Source organism: Eleutherodactylus coqui, chromosome 1 (genome assembly GCF_035609145.1).
Source record: "Eleutherodactylus coqui strain aEleCoq1 chromosome 1, aEleCoq1.hap1, whole genome shotgun sequence".
NCBI classification, from domain to species: Eukaryota; Metazoa; Chordata; class Amphibia; order Anura; family Eleutherodactylidae; genus Eleutherodactylus; species Eleutherodactylus coqui.
Genome location: NC_089837.1, coordinates 68,124,034 through 68,142,350, shown reverse-complemented (window position 1 = coordinate 68,142,350; position 18,317 = coordinate 68,124,034). Strand labels below are relative to the sequence as shown.

At 45.6% G+C, this 18,317-nt stretch overlaps 1 protein-coding gene across 1 annotated transcript in view; it reads left to right on the top strand.

Annotated features, from left to right (window-relative positions):
* GEN1 (GEN1 Holliday junction 5' flap endonuclease) overlaps positions 1–18,317 on the top strand; it is a 41,842-nt gene that overhangs the window by 4,174 nt on the left and 19,351 nt on the right. The window contains exons 4-8 of the mRNA XM_066596982.1: positions 860–1,046; positions 3,154–3,330; positions 7,578–7,688; positions 15,916–15,989; positions 16,540–16,631. Of these exons, the coding sequence (XP_066453079.1) occupies positions 860–1,046; positions 3,154–3,330; positions 7,578–7,688; positions 15,916–15,989; positions 16,540–16,631 (641 nt within the window). The remainder of the gene's footprint in view (positions 1–859; positions 1,047–3,153; positions 3,331–7,577; positions 7,689–15,915; positions 15,990–16,539; positions 16,632–18,317) is intronic.

Sequence of the window (18,317 nt, the reverse complement as noted above, 5' to 3'; positions counted from 1 at the left end):
GGAATACATTACCTAGCAGGCTCAGTCCGTGTCCCTCCCATTGCCCTCTGGAGCTCTGACAGGCTTCCTGTAGTTTTCGGCCACTCATAGAAGATCGCTTCCAGAAAGCGATGGCTCTGATTGGCTGAGCAGCGCTCAAGAAACAATGCATTGCCCGATGAACCAACGCGATAGCTGTGACTGGTTCATCCAGCGCTGCATCGATCGGCTGAGCAGCACTCGAGAACCACAGCCATTGCGTTGTGGAAGCGAGATTTATGAATTGGCCAATCAATGCCACGGCTCAGCTAATTCATAAATCCTGCCTCCATAACGCTATGGCTGTGATTGGTTCACAAGCAGTGCTGGGCAGCGCTATAAAACCAATCAGCCGTCACTTCCTGAAGGTGGGATTTATGAATCCCGTAACCAGGAAGCGATCTGTGAGTGGCCAAGTACTGCAGGAAGCCTTCCGGAGCTCCGGAGAGCAGTGGGAGGGACGTGGACCGAGCCTGCTAGGCAAGTATAATAAAACTTCCCCCGAAAAAAGGACCTAGTGCCTGTTTTGGGGCAAAAATTAATATAAGACATGGTCTTATTTTCGGAGAAACATGGTATAGACCAGCGATAATTTTTATGCCTGCATAAAATGGACTAGCAAAAAGTGACCGATTCTTGTTTGGTCATTCGCTTGAACAGTTCTCTCTCACTTTGAACACTAATTGTTCTATTTGAAAGCCCCTTTAGGATGTGTTCACAAGGTGGAAATTGTAACACTGATTCGACATGGAATACTCTCCTCTCTCCATCCCCCTTAGTGTTTTCTGTCATTTCACCCCATCCCTTATTACTTACTTTTTTTTTTTTGTGTTTTTCCAAGGAACCTTTTCTTTCGCGTCTCGTCTTTGAATTTGATGGGTGTGAAACTGGTATTTGTAACGGAGGGTCAAGCGCCGAAAGTTAAAGCAGACACCATGAACAAGAGGAATGCATTGAGGTACGGAGCCACAAAGAAAACAGTCCCTGCAAGACCTGGGCGGTCTTACTTCAAGTCCGTTTTGAAAGAGGTGAATGCAATATATGTGCTCATCGAAGTCCGTGATTCCTCTAGATCAGGGGTCCCCAACTCCAGTCCTCAGGGACCACCAACAGGTCATGTTTTCAGGATTTCCTATGGTAAGAACACCTGTGGCAATATCTGAGGCACCAACAATAATTACATCACCTGTGCAACACTGAGGAAATCCTGAAAACATGAGCTGTTGGCGGTCCCTGAGGACTGGAGTTGGGGAACACTGATATAGATCCTAGACGTTTATGAACAGAATTCCCTAGGGTTGTTCATCGCCTCAAAGAGAAAATGTTGCACCGTAAAGAAACTTTGTAATGAGATGAAACTCAACACACAGAAAATTACATTTTGAACCATCAATTTTAATTTTGAAGAACTTCGCCTCCACTGGTTCCCAATAACCCGCATGATTGGTAAGCAGTGGGGCACCATGTTGGGCGATGCATTCATTAACATGATGTGGCATCGATTAGGTGAGTGCTAGAATACTATCGTTTGGTATTAACCATAGTCCACATTACAAAGCTGCTGGAGCCCATTCACTCGGCGTCCATTCGATGATATGGTAGTGCAACAGACTGACAAAACTTATCATCGTAGTGCCATCAGTGTGCCCGACATAGACTAGGGCTCATCAGCTGTTGATGGCATACCAAACGATGATTTCACGTTAACAAGCTGGGTGCAGCTCCAAAAAGGCAGATCAGCCCGTCACCTCCAAACCCTCGCTCAGTGATCATCACTATGGAGACAGAATCTTAATTTGATGCTCAACACCACACGGTGCAGGTAGCTCTGGAGCGACACCACTGCAAGCATCCATGACGATGGTGCGGTATGATGAGCAGTCTTCCCAACGGATGGCTTGAGTAGCCTCTATCAACTAGTCTTGGAGAAACTGTCATCGCCGCAATTGGATTATTTAAATGTGTCCGAACACTCCAAATGTTGGCAGTTATCGTTCATGGAGCCGCTACAGCATGATCTGTACGTTGCGACGTTCATCTCGGTGCTCCAGTCCCGCTACCATGATGCGCGTTTCATTCTCCAGAGCACCTTCTCAACATTTGACCCACAACACATCTCATTGAGTTTCTGCGGCATTGCGATCTAAAGACCATCCGAAATTGCATCAATTTGCATCTCCAGAAAATTGCATAATACTCCGACAATCTTCATGGTGTCATGTTTTCTCTGTTAGGTGGCGTATGTACCCATTCACTATTATACTACCCAAGATCAGCACAGAGTGCGCAATGCTGCACTGTTCTGTATGGATCGCACTTAGCTGGCGCTGTTCATGGGGCACTCTGCTAGCGCTACGGTTTATTGGGAGCACTGGGGCTAATATTATGGGTTACACTCAACTGCCATTATTTATAGGGGACATTCTGCTGGCACTACTGTAGAGGGTAGCATTTAGGTGGCACAGTTTATAGCAGAATCCCTACTGTCATGGTGGCACTATTGGTGGTATTCTGAGGTCATTGGCGGCACTGCTGCTGCTAATAGGGGCATGTTATGTCTGTACTGCATAGCGGCATTATTTATTTGTATATTATGGCATTATTTTCTATAGCTATTATATAGTGGCTAATGTACAACTATACTTTATGGTGCATTCTCTGAACAATATATGGCCACATTAGTTATTCACTGGGCACCCCTTGTGTCTGTCAAGTGCATGTGCATACCCCGGATGCGTGGCCATAACCAGGGCCATGCCGTAGCTAGGGCCATGCCGCGGATGCGTGACCTTTAATCTGGGGCATCTATCTATTGCAGAGATACCCACTGACTTGGACACCATCTAATTTAATGTAATATCTCCTAAAGAATGAATCCTGATGATGGGGGTCACATAGTAACATAGTATGTTAGGCTGAATGAAGACCATGTCCAATCGAGTTCATCCTATTTCAACCCTCCCCCCCCCCCCCCTTTTGTTGGTCCAGAGGAAGGCCAAAAAAAAACGAGCCAATTTAGCTGATTTGGAGGGGGAAAAAAAATCCTTCCTGTCTCCATAATGGTAGCCAGAGTAATCCCACTTCGATCTTCATAAAGTCATAACAAAAATATCAAATTTGGCTTTTTCTCCACAGTGCCTCCGCATGTTGGATTGCTTGGGGGTGCCATGGGTTCAAGCCGCCGGAGAAGCAGAAGCAATGTGTGCATACCTTGATGCAAATGGCTATGTGGATGGATGCATCACCAACGATGGCGATGTCTTTCTCTATGGAGCTCGGACTGTGTACAGGAATTTCACTATGAATGTGAAGGTGAGAGCTGAGATGTCAAGCGTCTCACTGGAGACTCTTCCATACTCATGATCTAGGGTATTGGCTGCCATGAGTCTTCCCCTACTAATGCAATAGCATAGACCAAGGGTACTCAATTACTGTATGTGAAGGACCACTTCGTCCACTAATGTGAGGCACAATGGGTTCTTATATCACACCCTCGCTGGCAGGGGTTGCCTCCACTTCTGGCAGGCGCTAGGCACTTCATCCATGGACACAGGAGATAGTCTCCTGTGCCTCTACTGGATACATTCAGCTGCTGTTCACTGCTTGTGCAGAAGTGTGCGCAGCCGGTGAGGAGACGGTCAGATGAATAAACCGCGTCATCTCCAGCATCTTACATATAGACAAGGAGGGCTCCAATATTTACACAGGGGTATGATGCAATAAAGCAGAACGTTTCTATTAAGCGACCAGGACAGTTTAGGCCTTAACCCTTTTCAATCCAATTTGTATCCTGGTTTTCCTAGGGGGCTTACTCTTTTTCTGCCGTTATACAATGGCGCTATCTGCTGGCTAAAGCCAGTACTGCATGAGGTGACACTTTGGTTAGGCTCCGACAGCAGAGAGGCTGGCAATATACAGTAAGAGAACCCCGACGGATGTCTTGTAACGTCCGAGCTGTACAGCCTCAAATCATAATGTCTTCAGAGGTCAGACAGTGGATTCGAAAGGGTTAAAAGGAATGTGCCATTAGAAAATGACTATTTTATAACATATTTTTAAAGATTTTCTTTTTTTTTTTTTATTGTGTTTTGCTATTTCTACGTTTTTGGTCACAATCTATATTTAGTAGACTTTATATACATATAATTTTTTTTTTCTGTATCTGTTCGTAAATCATTTTTCACACTGATCAGAGAGCCTAATACTAGTCTGTCACTTCTGTAGAGGAAGTTTTTCAGCAGTCACCTCACTAATATCAGAGAAACGATTACACACAGAGGTAACTCCTATATGTAGATGACAGAGTCCGCCATTTACAATAGGTATAAGCTGGGACCATCTACTCCCCTCCCTGCACAATAACCCCTGCAGCGGTCACAGAGCAGGTCTAGAACAGTCTCCATACAAGTCACTGGGTCTCTCCTGTCTATTGTGTGAATGAGGCTGCTGTAAAGCATCTAGCTAAGGGCTAAAATAAACTGGCGCACGCTTAAATCCACTCGCTGTTACGGAGCATATTAGCGCATGAACCGGGTAATATTTTATTTTTAAACCGTTCGAATTCCGCGCTGTAGCTCGCCCATCTTTGCTTCTCATAGCTGAGATGAGATAACCCGCCCCTCTGTTTGCTACCACCTGTCGGGAACAGCCCAGCGCTGCTTGCGTAGCTGTTATTGAAGTGAATACGAGCAGCGGTACGATTACGGTAATGCCGACCACACGCAGGAGTTTGTGGTTTTGCACAACACTTAGAATATGACAACCCACAGCTTTTCTATATTTTTCCTCAGTGTGTGAAGGCTTGGGGTTTTATGTGCAGGATGACTTGTAGTTTTAACTGGTACCATATTGAGGCTCATACGAGTTTATTGTCGTTTACATTTTTTTTTTTTTTGGGAGGTGAAGTGACAAAAAAATTAATTCTGGCCCGGTGTTTTGTTTTTTTTTTGTAAGGCATTTGCAGAGCTGAATAAATAATGCCCCATTTTAATAGTTTTTTGGGATTTTTTTCAATTCTTTTATTTTAGCAGTTAATACATTTAGTGTTTTTTTCTGTTTGTTTTTTTTTTTTTCTGTACCTAAACTGCCCGGGCAAACTAAGATGTTAAAGGGATTCATCAGTCACATTTTTCATCACCTGCGAATACTAGCTGTAGATCGCAAAATGTAGACAAACCCAAGTACACCTTTTTGGTTTATGGTCTGTACCTCCATGGCCTCAAAATTGCCATTTACAATCATCCTACACCATATGCTAATTAGGCACAAACAGTCTGATTGGAGGTTCACTCTTTAGAAATTGTCTTGGCTCCTCCTCCTTCTGCAACCCCTGCCTTGAGCTGGAGACGGTCATGCGCCAGTCATGAAGTAGTTTAGCACATACTGTATCTGCAACACAGAGCGCCCCTTGGGCCGGAGATGTTGTGAATTTCGGCTACGGTAAGTGCGCTGCACTTTCGGGATTACTATGTGGCGCCCTCTCCAGCTGGTTGTGTGTAATCTGCATGGGATGTTTCAGGGCCGCGGAGGTACAAGCCTTGGAACAAATGTAAGCTTGGGTTTGTCTATACTTCCCCCATCTACGCTTAGCATTGGTAAGTGGGGGAAAATGTGCCGGATTCCCTTTTAGCAGTACAATAAGAGCACACTAGATGGCGCCAGTCCTTTGGTAATGTGAAACAGCTAGTCTCTGGCGTGGGCTGGGTTCACACAGGGCTGATTCCAAGTGGAATGTCGGAGTGGCAGATTGGTACAGTGTATTACACACGTGCTAGACCTGTGCACAGAATACGCTGTACTGATATGCTTGTATGAGCCCAGCCTTACTCGCACAAAATAAATAGTGCATCTTGGCACATGCCAAGATAGTGCATGGGGATTGGCGGCACGCAGCAAGTACGTAGTGTCATTGTGTGCTTACTGCGAGTCTCTCGCAACGCAGTATGTCCTATTTTTTGTTACTATTACACACCAATATGGGCAATGGGGATTTAACATGCACCCATGTGAGTAGGGCCCTTGTGGTTACTCTCTAACAGTGGAGCACAACTGGTTCATGTGGCATTAGCCACATCGTCAGAATTTGCTTAAAGGGGATATCCGGATGATTACTTTTTACATTTTTTTTTCTTTAAAGGCTTAGAAGGGTGTAAAACATAATAAGTCCTCCTTGCCTTCTCCATCCCACCCTTCTCCTATTCCGACGCTCCCTTGCTTCCCCGCCGATCTCTTCTACCTCGTCCCTCTCAACACGGAAATAAGATCCCTGCAGCCAATCGCTGGCCGCTGTTACTCTTTAGGGCTTTTCCCAAGAGTTGCTTAACTAAAGAATCGCACCTGGAAATCCACCTCCATCATCCAAAACCGCCCCGTATCGAGTCCGTATTCTTACATTGTTTTTGATATGACTCTTCACTGCGCCAATGACAAATGGTACTTTTTGCAGAGCTTTTTGTCCAGTAGGTGGTGCTGGTGCATCGCTCATGAAGAAGACCGATCTTCCTGCCCGTACAGTAAGGGATGTCTGACACCCGCTAGGGACCCTGTTATTGATAGAACTGGTCTGATGCTTAGAAAGTTGTCCATAGCGGTGCCAAAGGGGTTTAAATACCCTGAACGAAAGGGCTCCTTAGGGTATCAGTGGTGGGCAGACAGTCTCCTCTATGAGGACGTGCTGATGAGTCTTTGGCTTTGACCACAAAAAATTGACCTAAAGCAATGAAATTTCATAGTTATTTTACACCGTCCTCTCGAACATCAATGTACTTCTGACTGTGTTGTTACAACTTCTTCAACCCTTCTAGATAGAATTCCTTTGGTTGGGCAACCAACCAGGCATCAGCCGCTGCAATGGCATCAAAAATGGAGGCAAACTTGGTTTCCTTGAGATGTTTCTTCGAATTAGATAACGGATATTAGTCCGAGAGGGCCAGATCAGGTGAACAATGAGAATGATCCAGTATCTCCAAGCCCAGGGTAACCAGTTTACCCTGGGTGATGGCCGCTGTATGGGACAAGGCATTGTTGTGCATGAACATGAGACTTTGGGTCAAGTTTCTGTGCCTTTTAGACGTCCGTGTCTCCTTCTATTTATCCAGAAGTGTTGTGTAATATACAGCCGTGATAGTAGACCCCTTTGGGAAGGCACTATCCCATGCTTATCTCCCCCTGGATGACAACTTCTGTACTTTGAACTTCTTTGGACGTGGAGAACCACTTGGGCATTGTCCATATGCTGTCCGGTGCTAGTTGCATCCAAGACTCTCCGCTGCAACTTGCACTTACGTCTAGTATGCCAAAGGGTTAATGTGGATTTACATTAAAACTGATCCACGGAGAACTTGCTCACATGATTTTACTGCACTCGGCGGTCACAGCTCTAATACAGGGTAGTGCCAATGGGCCAGGTCTCTAGTAAACCAGCCATTCATTGTATATAGAAAGCAAGCCTATATACTTCCTGTTCACTAGGAGCCATTATTTCACCTGCTTCATTGATATGTCTATGGTGTGATCTGTGGCCAGTGGCTGTAATGTATTTGGCGGTTGCCTTCTTGCAGGATCCACATGTTGACTGCTATGAAGTCTCCGCCATTAAAGACCGGCTGGGTTTGGACAGAGAATCGCTGGTTGGACTGGCAATCTTCCTGGGATGTGATTATATACCAAAGGTGAGATCTTACACATATATTACCACTTGGTGCCAAATTTTGATGAAATCTTCGCCAGTCTGTCGTCTTCCATTAGCAGGTAGACCTGAGCAATGTGAGATTCGTCTGAGAGTGTCAAACACAGACCTGCCTTCTCCAGCCTCATGTTTGACCCTTCATAGCCTTCTTTAAGGAGCCCCATGTGGTGCAGAGTGGTAAGGCAGCAGAATGCAGTCCTAAGCTCTTGCTCACTACCTGAAGGTTACGAGTTCAGGTAGGCGGCTCAAGGTTGACTCGGCCTTCCATCCTTCTGAGGGTGGTAAAATGAGTACCCAACCTGCTGGGGGGTACAGAAATGACTGGGGAAGCCAATGGCAAACCACCCTACAAAAACAGTCTGCCAAGAAAACGTCACAATGTGCAATCACCCTAGGAGTGCTTGCACCAGGGGACTTTACCTACCCATCTCAACATGCTTCTTCCCTTGGAAGCATACCTGAGAAAGCCTTGATTATTTGGTGACAATGATATATTGGGTAGCAAGTGAACAGTCTTGAAGTGAAAGAGTTTGATAAAGGCCAACAGGTCGGAGCATCTCCAATATGGCAGGTCTTATGGGCATGTGAGCATCAGAACTGGACCAAGGAGCAATGGAAGGAGGTGGCCTGGTCTGTTGAATCACATTTTCTTTTCCATCATGTGGATGGCCATATGGAAAGGAGAGGATACCAGGACGTGCTATGGTAAGAAGACAAGCCGTCAGAGGCAGTGTGATGTTCTCCTGGGTACTTGTGTCCTGCCATCCATGGGGATAGTACTCTAACATATATTACCTGCCTAACATTATACAGACAAGTACCCCCTCCATGGCAGCGGCATTCCCTAATGGCGGTGCTCTTTATCAGCAGGGTAATGTCCTCGGCCACTCGGCAAAAAATGGTTCAGGAATGTTTTGAGGAACATGACAAAGTTTAAGGTGATGACTTGTTCTCTGAATTCTCCAGATCTCAAATGATCGAACATCTGTGGGACGTGCTGGAAAGTCCAATCCATGGAGGCCACAACTTACAGGACTTGCAGGATCTACTGCTAACGTCTTGGTAGATACCACAGGATCACTTCAGAGGTCTAGTGGAACCCATGCCAGAGCTACCGGCTGTAGATCTAAAGTACACCGCTAATGTCTGCTGTCTGACAGCTGCGATTTGACATAACTCTGATTGTAGCTGTTAACCCTTTAGATGCTTCTGTATTCTGACCATGGCATTTAAATGACCTGACAAAGGGAGTGAGCTTTTGTCTCCTGAATAGCCACTTGTGAAGGCTCCCAGGTCTGCCATGCATTGCTGCCTGTTAAGCCATGCCTGTGACAAGTCTTAATGGAAATACTGCAGAAATTCGATATACTGCAATACTGAAGTTTTGCAGTACATTGTATAAGTGATCAAACCTAAAGGGGACAAAAAAAAAGTGAAACAAAGTTGTTGTGTTTTTTTATTATAAAAAAAACCTTAAAACCTTGAACCTCCCCATTTTCAAAATGAAGAAGAAAAAAAAAACCTGGTGATGCCGTATCCGTAAAAGTCAGATTTTTATTTTAAAATTAAAAAAAAAAAGAAAACTATGAAAGTCCTGTGTGCTAAAATGTTACCAATAGAAACTACAGCTCCTCCCACAAAAAGAGCCCCCACACAACCCCATTGATGGAAAAATGTAAAAAAATTAGTGGTCATATATTAATATTTCTTTTATTGTAAAGATTTTAAGTTTTTTAAAAGTATAAGAAAAAAAATGCTTGTACTGACCCACAGAATAACGTTAACATGTCATTTCTGTCGTACTGTGCATGTTGTAAAAACAAGACTCCTGTGTAGGAAAAAAAAAAGTTGTCTTTTTTTTTTTTTTTTTCACTTCTTCCCACTTAGATGTTTTATTTTTTTTTTTCTTTAAAGCGAGGAGAAAAAAAATGAAAAATGCTTGTGTCCTCAGTGAGTTAATAGACTATAAGTATTTGCTCCGTGCATCCTGAATTATAATCTAAGACAAGACGGGGCGTCCGTGCTGTAAGTTATGTGTCAGACTAATAAGTATCCTGTACCGGGTCCTGGCCATATAATGCAGATGGCTGACACAGGCGTGCCATCTGGCTCCAATTTGCTGTTGCTCTCATACCTGTGCTAAATGCACAACACCTTCATCCCGGAGTGTGGTAATTACCCATCTGCTAATGCTGGACGAATCCCAAAGAAATCACTTAGTCCTGTCTATTAGTACAGATGGAGCCTTTACTGATCTTTATAGGCACGGAGGGGGAAGAAAAGAGCCTAATACACCTTTAAACTTTAAAGGGCCACTCTGTTTTTTTTTTCTTTCATTCATTATGTAGCTATCCCCCTTAGTATACGTAAGTCAGGTAGTGGCTTTCTGGAAAGCTATTTCTGTCTATAACTTCCGGCCTCTCCTTCTCCTCAGATAGTCATGTGATCTTAATTTTGACAAGCTAAGAGCAACTTGGGGATATGTATTTATTTTCTAGTCAGATTCTCAGTATGTGTAATGCTGTTACATGGATCTACCACTGAAACTGCCTAAAGGGGCCACTGGTATTCCTATTACAGTTACTGATGATCACACAGGTATAATGGAGGAGATCACAGCTCATCCTCCTGAATGGATACTTATGCTCTGTAATTTATATAGGTGTATATAGAAGATAATGATGAACGACTGTCTGTTTACAGTGAATGGAGGTGGGTGGTGACACTGTGAGCGATGCCATTGATACTTACTCCTGTATAACAGCATCGGCACAGCATCACTGGTATGAACTTTGGGCATCGTTTGCCTGACAGCTTGTCCTGTGTAAATGGAGCATTAGTCTAAGGTCATTAGCAGAGCGGAGATCATGGGTATGGTGGTGCAACAGTGTGGAGAGCTTTATGGGTGAGAATGATGACTTTGTTATATTCTATAGTGGATAGGCAACCAGTGCAGTGCCTGGCGGGGCATTGGCGTGGTGAAGAGCGCAGGGCGGGAGGCATTGGCGTGGTGAAGAGCGCGGGGCGGGGAGGCATTGGCGTGGTGAAGAGCGCGGGGCGGGGAGGCATTGGCGTGGTGAAGAGCGCGGGGCGGGGAGGCATTGGCGTGGTGAAGAGCGCGGGGCGGGGAGGCATTGGCGTGGTGAAGAGCGCGGGGCGGGGAGGCATTGGCGTGGTGAAGAGCGCGGGGCGGGGAGGCATTGGCGTGGTGAAGAGCGCGGGGCGGGGAGGCATTGGCGTGGTGAAGAGCGCGGGGCGGGGAGGCATTGGCGTGGTGAAGAGCGCGGGGCGGGGAGGCATTGGCGTGGTGAAGAGCGCGGGGCGGGGAGGCATTGGCGTGGTGAAGAGCGCGGGGCGGGGAGGCATTGGCGTGGTGAAGAGCGCGGGGCGGGGAGGCATTGGCGTGGTGAAGAGCGCGGGGCGGGGAGGCATTGGCGTGGTGAAGAGCGCGGGGCGGGGAGGCATTGGCGTGGTGATGAGCGCGGGGCGGGGAGGCATTGGCGTGGTGATGAGCGCGGGGCGGGGAGGCATTGGCGTGGTGAAGAGAGCGGGCCGGGGAGGCATTGGCAATGCTGGATTCTCCTGAGAAAAAGCAGGTTGCTGCACTGACTAATAGATCAAGGGGTCACTCCCTGACCCCTATTTGTTTCAAGCCCCTCACACCTCCCCCCTTCAAAATTAAAGGGATAGTCCAAGTTTTATATAAAGTGCCTCTGACCCAGTCCCCTGTGGTTTAAAATAACAAACAGCTGATACTCCCTGCTTGTACCCATTTCTGCGCCCAGTGTGCTGGCTAACTCCAACTTTACAGGCTCCAGTCAGCCTGAGCCGGCTCCAAACTGCTGCTGCAGCCAATGACCGCGCTCAGCAACGATCGCTGAGCGCCGCCATTGGCTGCAGCAGCAGGTTTACAGGATATCCCAGACTGACTGCAGCCTGTAAAGAACAACAGCAGGGACAGTCTCCGATGGTGGGTGAGTATAATCTGTTTTATACCATGGGGTGCCCATTCAGAGGCACTTTATATAAAACTTGGACACACTCTCTTAATAAGAAATTGAATTTCTTTTCAGTCTCTTTTGAGAAGTCAAAAGCAAAGTGCTCTGTGGAGGAGGAGGCCACAGCTGCTCCTATTAATTCACTGTCCTAGGTATAAACCTCATAAATTATTGCCAATCCTCCAAAATGCTTCATTCCCTCCACAAACAATACAAGCTCCAGCCTCGCAGCTGTGATGATCGCAGGGCGCTGCCGCCAGTGTTGTCAGCCATAAAGAGGAAATTATCTTTTATTGAAACGCTCATCATAATGGAGTATTGTGTGGAACGTATTGTCGGAGCCGTCCCAGCCAATCCGGCACTGCACCAGCGAGCATTCAAGTACCGAGACTGATATTTCCGCCATCTAAGACATTCACAATCAATGTAATCTGCTGGGCGGGCGCTGCGGCGTGCTGAATGCCGAGCTCGGCACATTTCCTCTGTTCTGCGGAGAAAAGAGAAGCTGGATTGACAAAACTGAAGGAGCAATTAGACCAGAAAGAAGTTGCTGCAGAAGAGTAAGATCCGACGATGGCTGCCAGAGAGAGAATGCTCTGCAATTGAATTACAGAACATCTCTATGTTCAGAAATATTTCCTCCCCAAAAATGTTTTTGCGCATCGGCGTTGCATATTTGTATGGGCAACAATGTTTTTTACTGCATTTTTGTGCGCAAAAAAAAAAAAGTGCACCGATACTCTTCCAGTGACATGGCCAATTAGTTTAATGCACAGCAGAATTGCAGAGATATACAAGTTACATAGTTTTATGGGGAAAGATCCAATATAAGTTGTATTGTATTCAGTTCTATCTCTGCACATCTTGAGCTGAAGAGTCCAGTGGGCGGTCCTATTGGTGATTGACAGCCATTTGTGAATAACTATACATACAATCACCGATAGGACTGCCCATTGGACTGTTCGGCTCAGAAGAGGCAGAGATATAAATAAATAGAAGTTATATAGTTTCAGGGGGAAAGATTCAGTATAACTTGTATTCAGTTATATCTCTGCACATTCTGAGCTGAACAGTAGAGATGAGCGAACGTGCTCGTTTAGAGCAATTACTCGATCGAGCATCGCTTTTTTTTCAAGTAACTGCCTAATCGGGCGAAAAGATTCGGGGGGGGGGGGGGGGAGAGAGCTCCCCTCTGTTTCCCCCCTACTCCACCCCGGCGCCCCCGGAATCTTTTCGTCTGAGTAGGCAGTTACTCGAAAAAAAGCGATGCTCGATCGAGTAATTGTCCAAAACGAGCATGTTAGCTCATCTCTACTGAACAGTCCAATGGGCGGTCCTATCGGTAATTGACAGCTATCTGTGAATAACTATAAATTCAAAGCTGTCAATCACTAATAAGACCGCCTACTGGACTCTTCAGCTTAGGATGTGCAGAGACATAAATGAATATAATACAAGATATACGGAATATTTCCCCATAGAACTATATATCAATCGGCTCAGCTCCTCCTGCGGTATAACATGACGCCTGCGATTTGGACCGTATGTTCCAGCTGACAGATTCCCCTTAACTAAAATAGAGGTGTCAGGAGTCCTGATGGCTCCTCTCTTAAACGAGCCTTGATCCTCCCATCCACTAGAGGCAGATGCACCCATAGCCTTGCATGCGTTGGGTCATCTAATGTTGCCAAAATGTTGAAAAAGATCAGTGATAAACTGCATTGACTTGAGGTTGCTGAGGAGCCTCAACGTGACGGTGAACTTTGCATTTATTATCCATTATTTATATGCGGCACACAGACTGCAGTCACTCGCAACTAATTTCCATCCTTCATAACCGTCCTTTTAATACTCCGTGTGGTAAAACAGATAACTGGACGTCATTTGATTAACATATAAATACAGTCCTCCATCACCGCTGCCTGGAGCCAGGGATGTAATTCTACAATGACCAGCAGTCCCCAGAAGCGGTCACTCCTCTACTGTGTACTTACTGAGACTAACAGGGAACTTGTGTAATAAAGATGATGGAATAGCAAGTTTGTGCATTCACTGTATCTGTCCATGAAATGTGGCCAAATCCTCCTTGAATGAGGAGGTCTTGACTTTCCACTGACGGTAGAAGAAGATCAAGCCATTGGAGTTCAACATTCCCAATCCTTTGTTCCCAGCGGAGATAAGCTGCTGCTGGACGAGTCTGGCATTGGCTTACGGCCCTTTTACACCGAACAGACCCTTATTCTTCTCTCCTTATGCCCAGTCAAGCAAGTTGGAGAGTCCAGAAAATAACTAATGTGTATAGGCACTGTAACATGCAACATTCAGGCCGCCTGCAGATGGGCGGAAATTCCAGGGTGGGATTCCACGCAGAATTTTCACCCGTACACGCCTGCATAGGATTGCATTACAACACGCAATCCTATGCAGACGGACGCGGTTTGTCTGCGCTAAATCCCATGCAGAAAACACACCGCAGCACAGAAAGGTCACTGCCCGGCAGCTGGCACATGAAAGAGCCGGAGCTAGTGAGTTCCGCACTGCTCTCTGCAGGAGCTCGGGTCGGGTCCTGCTGCGAGAATTCTCCCAGCCGGATCCGACCCGGCCGTCTGCAGGCGGCCTTACTGTTCTGCTGATTGCTAACACCTCAAGCAGCTAGCATACCTACACTGCACTCTGAGGGAATTGGTTTTTGTTACATCAGACTATAGTACAGTGTCTAGTATACAGACTATACTGCAGACGTTGATGCAGCAGGAAGTGTTGGATGGTGTGAACTCCGAAGCCTGTAGGTTAATGCAGGCAGCTCAGCATGAGATTGAAGAGGACCTCTCTAATCTTCTGACAAGCAGATTGGGTTGCATTCCTTGACCGTTGCATTCTCACTGACTCCTGCACCGTTTTAACCTTTGCTCTAGACCCCCTCGTTCGCGAGCAATGACTCCCAATACTTTTAGAGCCCAATACCACTCCAATGTCAAGTGACCGGATCAGTCTTATGGTGATGTTTAATCTACATTGGGCTGTGGAGAAAGCCTACTTGACTAGTGTCAAGGTCTCAAAGTTAAATGAGTAGTTACTGGCGAACAGAGGGGAAATAGAACAAAAATATAAATATCGGAAGAATCGGCGAGGACCCTACTGTAAAGGTATGCAGCTCGTTCCACTTGTCAGAACATGGCAGGTCCTAGTCCTGGCCTTATGCTGGGGTGAGACAAACCCTTTAAATGGCCACTGACTCTTTAAACAACTTATGTTAGTATGATAGCCAGTGTGATGACTTGCAAAAGTACAAATCACTATCATTACCTAAAATTATGTTTTTGTGCTGAAAATCCCCCTAAAGTATTGGCCACTAAATGAGCGATTAGTTCAAGTGAATGGAGGTAGAGTTGGCCAGGATCGTTGGGGCCCGTCTGCCTCCATTCACCGTAAATGGGAGTTGCTCAAACATTTGTTGTTTACACAGGCCAACAAGTGGGCTATTTCTCACTCAGCACCTTGTTTGGCAACCAGGTGTACATGGGGCGATTTATCTCCCTAATTCAGTGTTTCCGGGCAGATTTCGGGTGATAATCACCCCATGTGAAGTACGCTTAAGGATCTCTCTTCTAACGTGCTGTCCATTGCCTCTTATGTGAAGTCCATTTTAAGTAGCAGATCACAGGATGAATAACAGGTGAAGGAGGGTGAAGTCTATGGAGGGGAAAGACAAAAAAAGGCTCTCAAAAACATGGATACTAAAGCTAATAGTGAGTGACTGACTTGCTGTGTTGAAGTTACTAAAATCACATCTCCACTGCTCAGTCCTGCTATGTAATATCCTCCGTCATGCTTTTTATTAAGAGGGTGTACAACAGAGAGATAAATAAGACCTCCTGCTATTCTCTGTGAACAGTGTCTTTATCATAGTAGCTGGTCTACTCCCACCAGCTCAGAGAGAAGTGAAAATTAGCAATACGGTCCACAGAGGGGAAAACTGGTGCTAAATGCAGGCTACAAGTCATATAACGTCAGATAAAGAGCTATTGCAACGTGCACATGCAATCTCCCTTTGAAAAGTCATCTCAAAGTATAGGTACACTATAAGGCTTTGTTCTTGTGGGTTTTTTTATGTGATTGGTTGTAATATCAACCTTTTTCTACTACTAAGGTCAATTTTTAAGGGAGAGAAATATATTTACACCGCCCTACAATTTTCTTATGTCTTCGAAGGGTTTGCCCGGTGTTGGTAGAGAACTTGCCATGAAGTTCATTAAGTCTCTTAATGGAGAAAGTATTCTGCAGAGGTAAGATGGTGTCTGTCCCGAGACTCAACCACTCCTATTACTTCTCTGTAGTTCTCGAAATCAACTTGTGACATGCCAAGAGATGCCATCCATGTCAGGAGCATCTGATGCCGGAATCAAAATGCTTGGTATTCTGTTATAAAGCACCCAAACCCCTTAGTGTTAGATATCTCCATTAATACTTTGATGCAGTAGTGTGAGCATCAGATGAGGATTTCCAGTAAAATCGGCTTCAACTACATCTGAAGGAGTTTGGATACTTTGCAAAGTGCTTAGGTGACTTCAGTGTGGAGAACGGCCGGTCACTGACCTCATGTACCAACACTGATGGCTTCTTCCAATAGAAGCAAAGGTTTTTAATCTGGACTTCCCCTTAAATGTGGACTTCCCCATATAATTGTGTGTGTGTGTGTGTGTATATATATATAATATGATACAGTATGAAATAATATATAAAGAAAAGTATGAGGAATGACTTTACAACGCGGGGCTCAGACATGGAAGGTTCGTCATTGCCCTCACTGGTTTATGGTTCTGTTCTCGTTTCCAGGTTTTACCAGTGGAGGAAACAGTTTGATGATCCCACAATGAACTCGAAGCCTGCCAAAAAAAAAGTTCACTGTACTGTTTGCAGCCATCCAGGTACATGGGATTACAGTACTGTTCAGGTTGAACACCGCTTCTTGCTTGGCCATAAAAATGGAACTGAACTTAGTGCTAAACAATATATCTCGGAGAACCACTTTTAAAAAGTTTTATTTAATAAGGTTTAAAGACTGTTTTCCGATTTTTAATCCATAGGTTGGGGTCTTTTTTAATTTATTTCTTGTAAGGTCTTTTATAAGAGGTTTAGAAGTGTCAAGAAAAACAAGGGGCAGATCGGCGCTGTTGTAAGGAGGACCAGGCTTGAGAGAAAATCCTTTATTGGGCTACATGTTTCTAAGCCGGCCCGGCTCTTCCGTCGGACGACTAGTTGGCTATGGTACAATAACAAATTTAATAATATTTGTTACTGTATCATAGCCAACTAGTGCCGTGATGAAAGAGCCGATCCAGCTCACAAACACATAGCCCAATAAAGAATTTTCTCTTCTCACAAGCCTGGTCCTCCTTACAACAGCGCCGATCTGCCCCTTTGCTTCTCCTGACATTTCTGAATTCTACCGGATGCAAACCCTGTAGTCCGGTGGGTGGAGGGCTGCTGCCGTTCCATGCCTGCCCTTGCTGCACTCTGATAACTTTAGTCAAGGTGAGCGTTTACGAATGCTTCTCGGAGGTCTACACCATGGAAGCCCTGTTTTTGCTTTTCTTATAGTCGTATGAGAGGTTGTCCAATTAAAGCGTTCGTCCAAGACTTCCCCTTAGGATAGGTCATCAATAGTTGATCTGCTGGGTCCACTGTTTGAGATCCCTGTTGATCAGCTGATTGCCAGCCACTATATCAGTGCAGACCGTGCTATAAGCAAATAACGCTGTCAACGCTACAACAGCCGGATTTGGTACTACAGGCTTAGCTCCCATTGAATTAAGTGAGAGCTGTGCCTGCAGTACTGGGCCGCTACACAATGGACCACACTATCTACTTCCTGTTCTCTCTCCACTGACAGCCGGCTCAACAATCAACTGATTGGTGGTGATCTCGATCTAGCGTGAGGATAGGCCATCCAAAGTAAACGTCATGGACAACCCCTTTAAGACCTCATGTAAAATCTCACTAGGGCAAGCCCTGTATACTGTATATGCTCTATTGGACAGAAAGTTTTCCCGCTTGGGAACCTCCCTCTTTGAGTCGTAGTAGAGAGTCGCTAAATAGCAGCAGCTGACGTTCTGGGACCCCGCTGTCTGTGCGTTGCATGAACAGCTAGCCGTGAATGGATTCCTTGTAACGCTTCAGTTACCGCTGCAGGTGAAATTTATGGCTGCAACTTTCCCCAACTGCAATACTTCCTACGGCATTCAACTAATCACTTGGCAGGTTTATTTTAAAGGGGTATTCCCATCTACCTGCTCATGACTTATATGGAAATAAGCTATCTGAATTGCGGGGCCATCGGTAGCTGGCAACGCAGCATGGTGGCTTTTGCGGTTAGCACTCTTGCCTTGCAATGCTGACATCCCAGGTTCAAGTCTGACCAAGGACAACATGTGCATGGAGCTTAAATATTGTTCCCGTGTTTGCATGGGTTCCCTTCGGGTATGTTTTTGGAGTGTGGAAAAAAATCAAATGGGTGCGTTTAGGTTATGAGCCCCAATGGGGACAAAACCCTGAGTACAGGAAAATGTATGCGCTGTATAAAGGAGTGCCATGGATGCATTACTACTACTCAA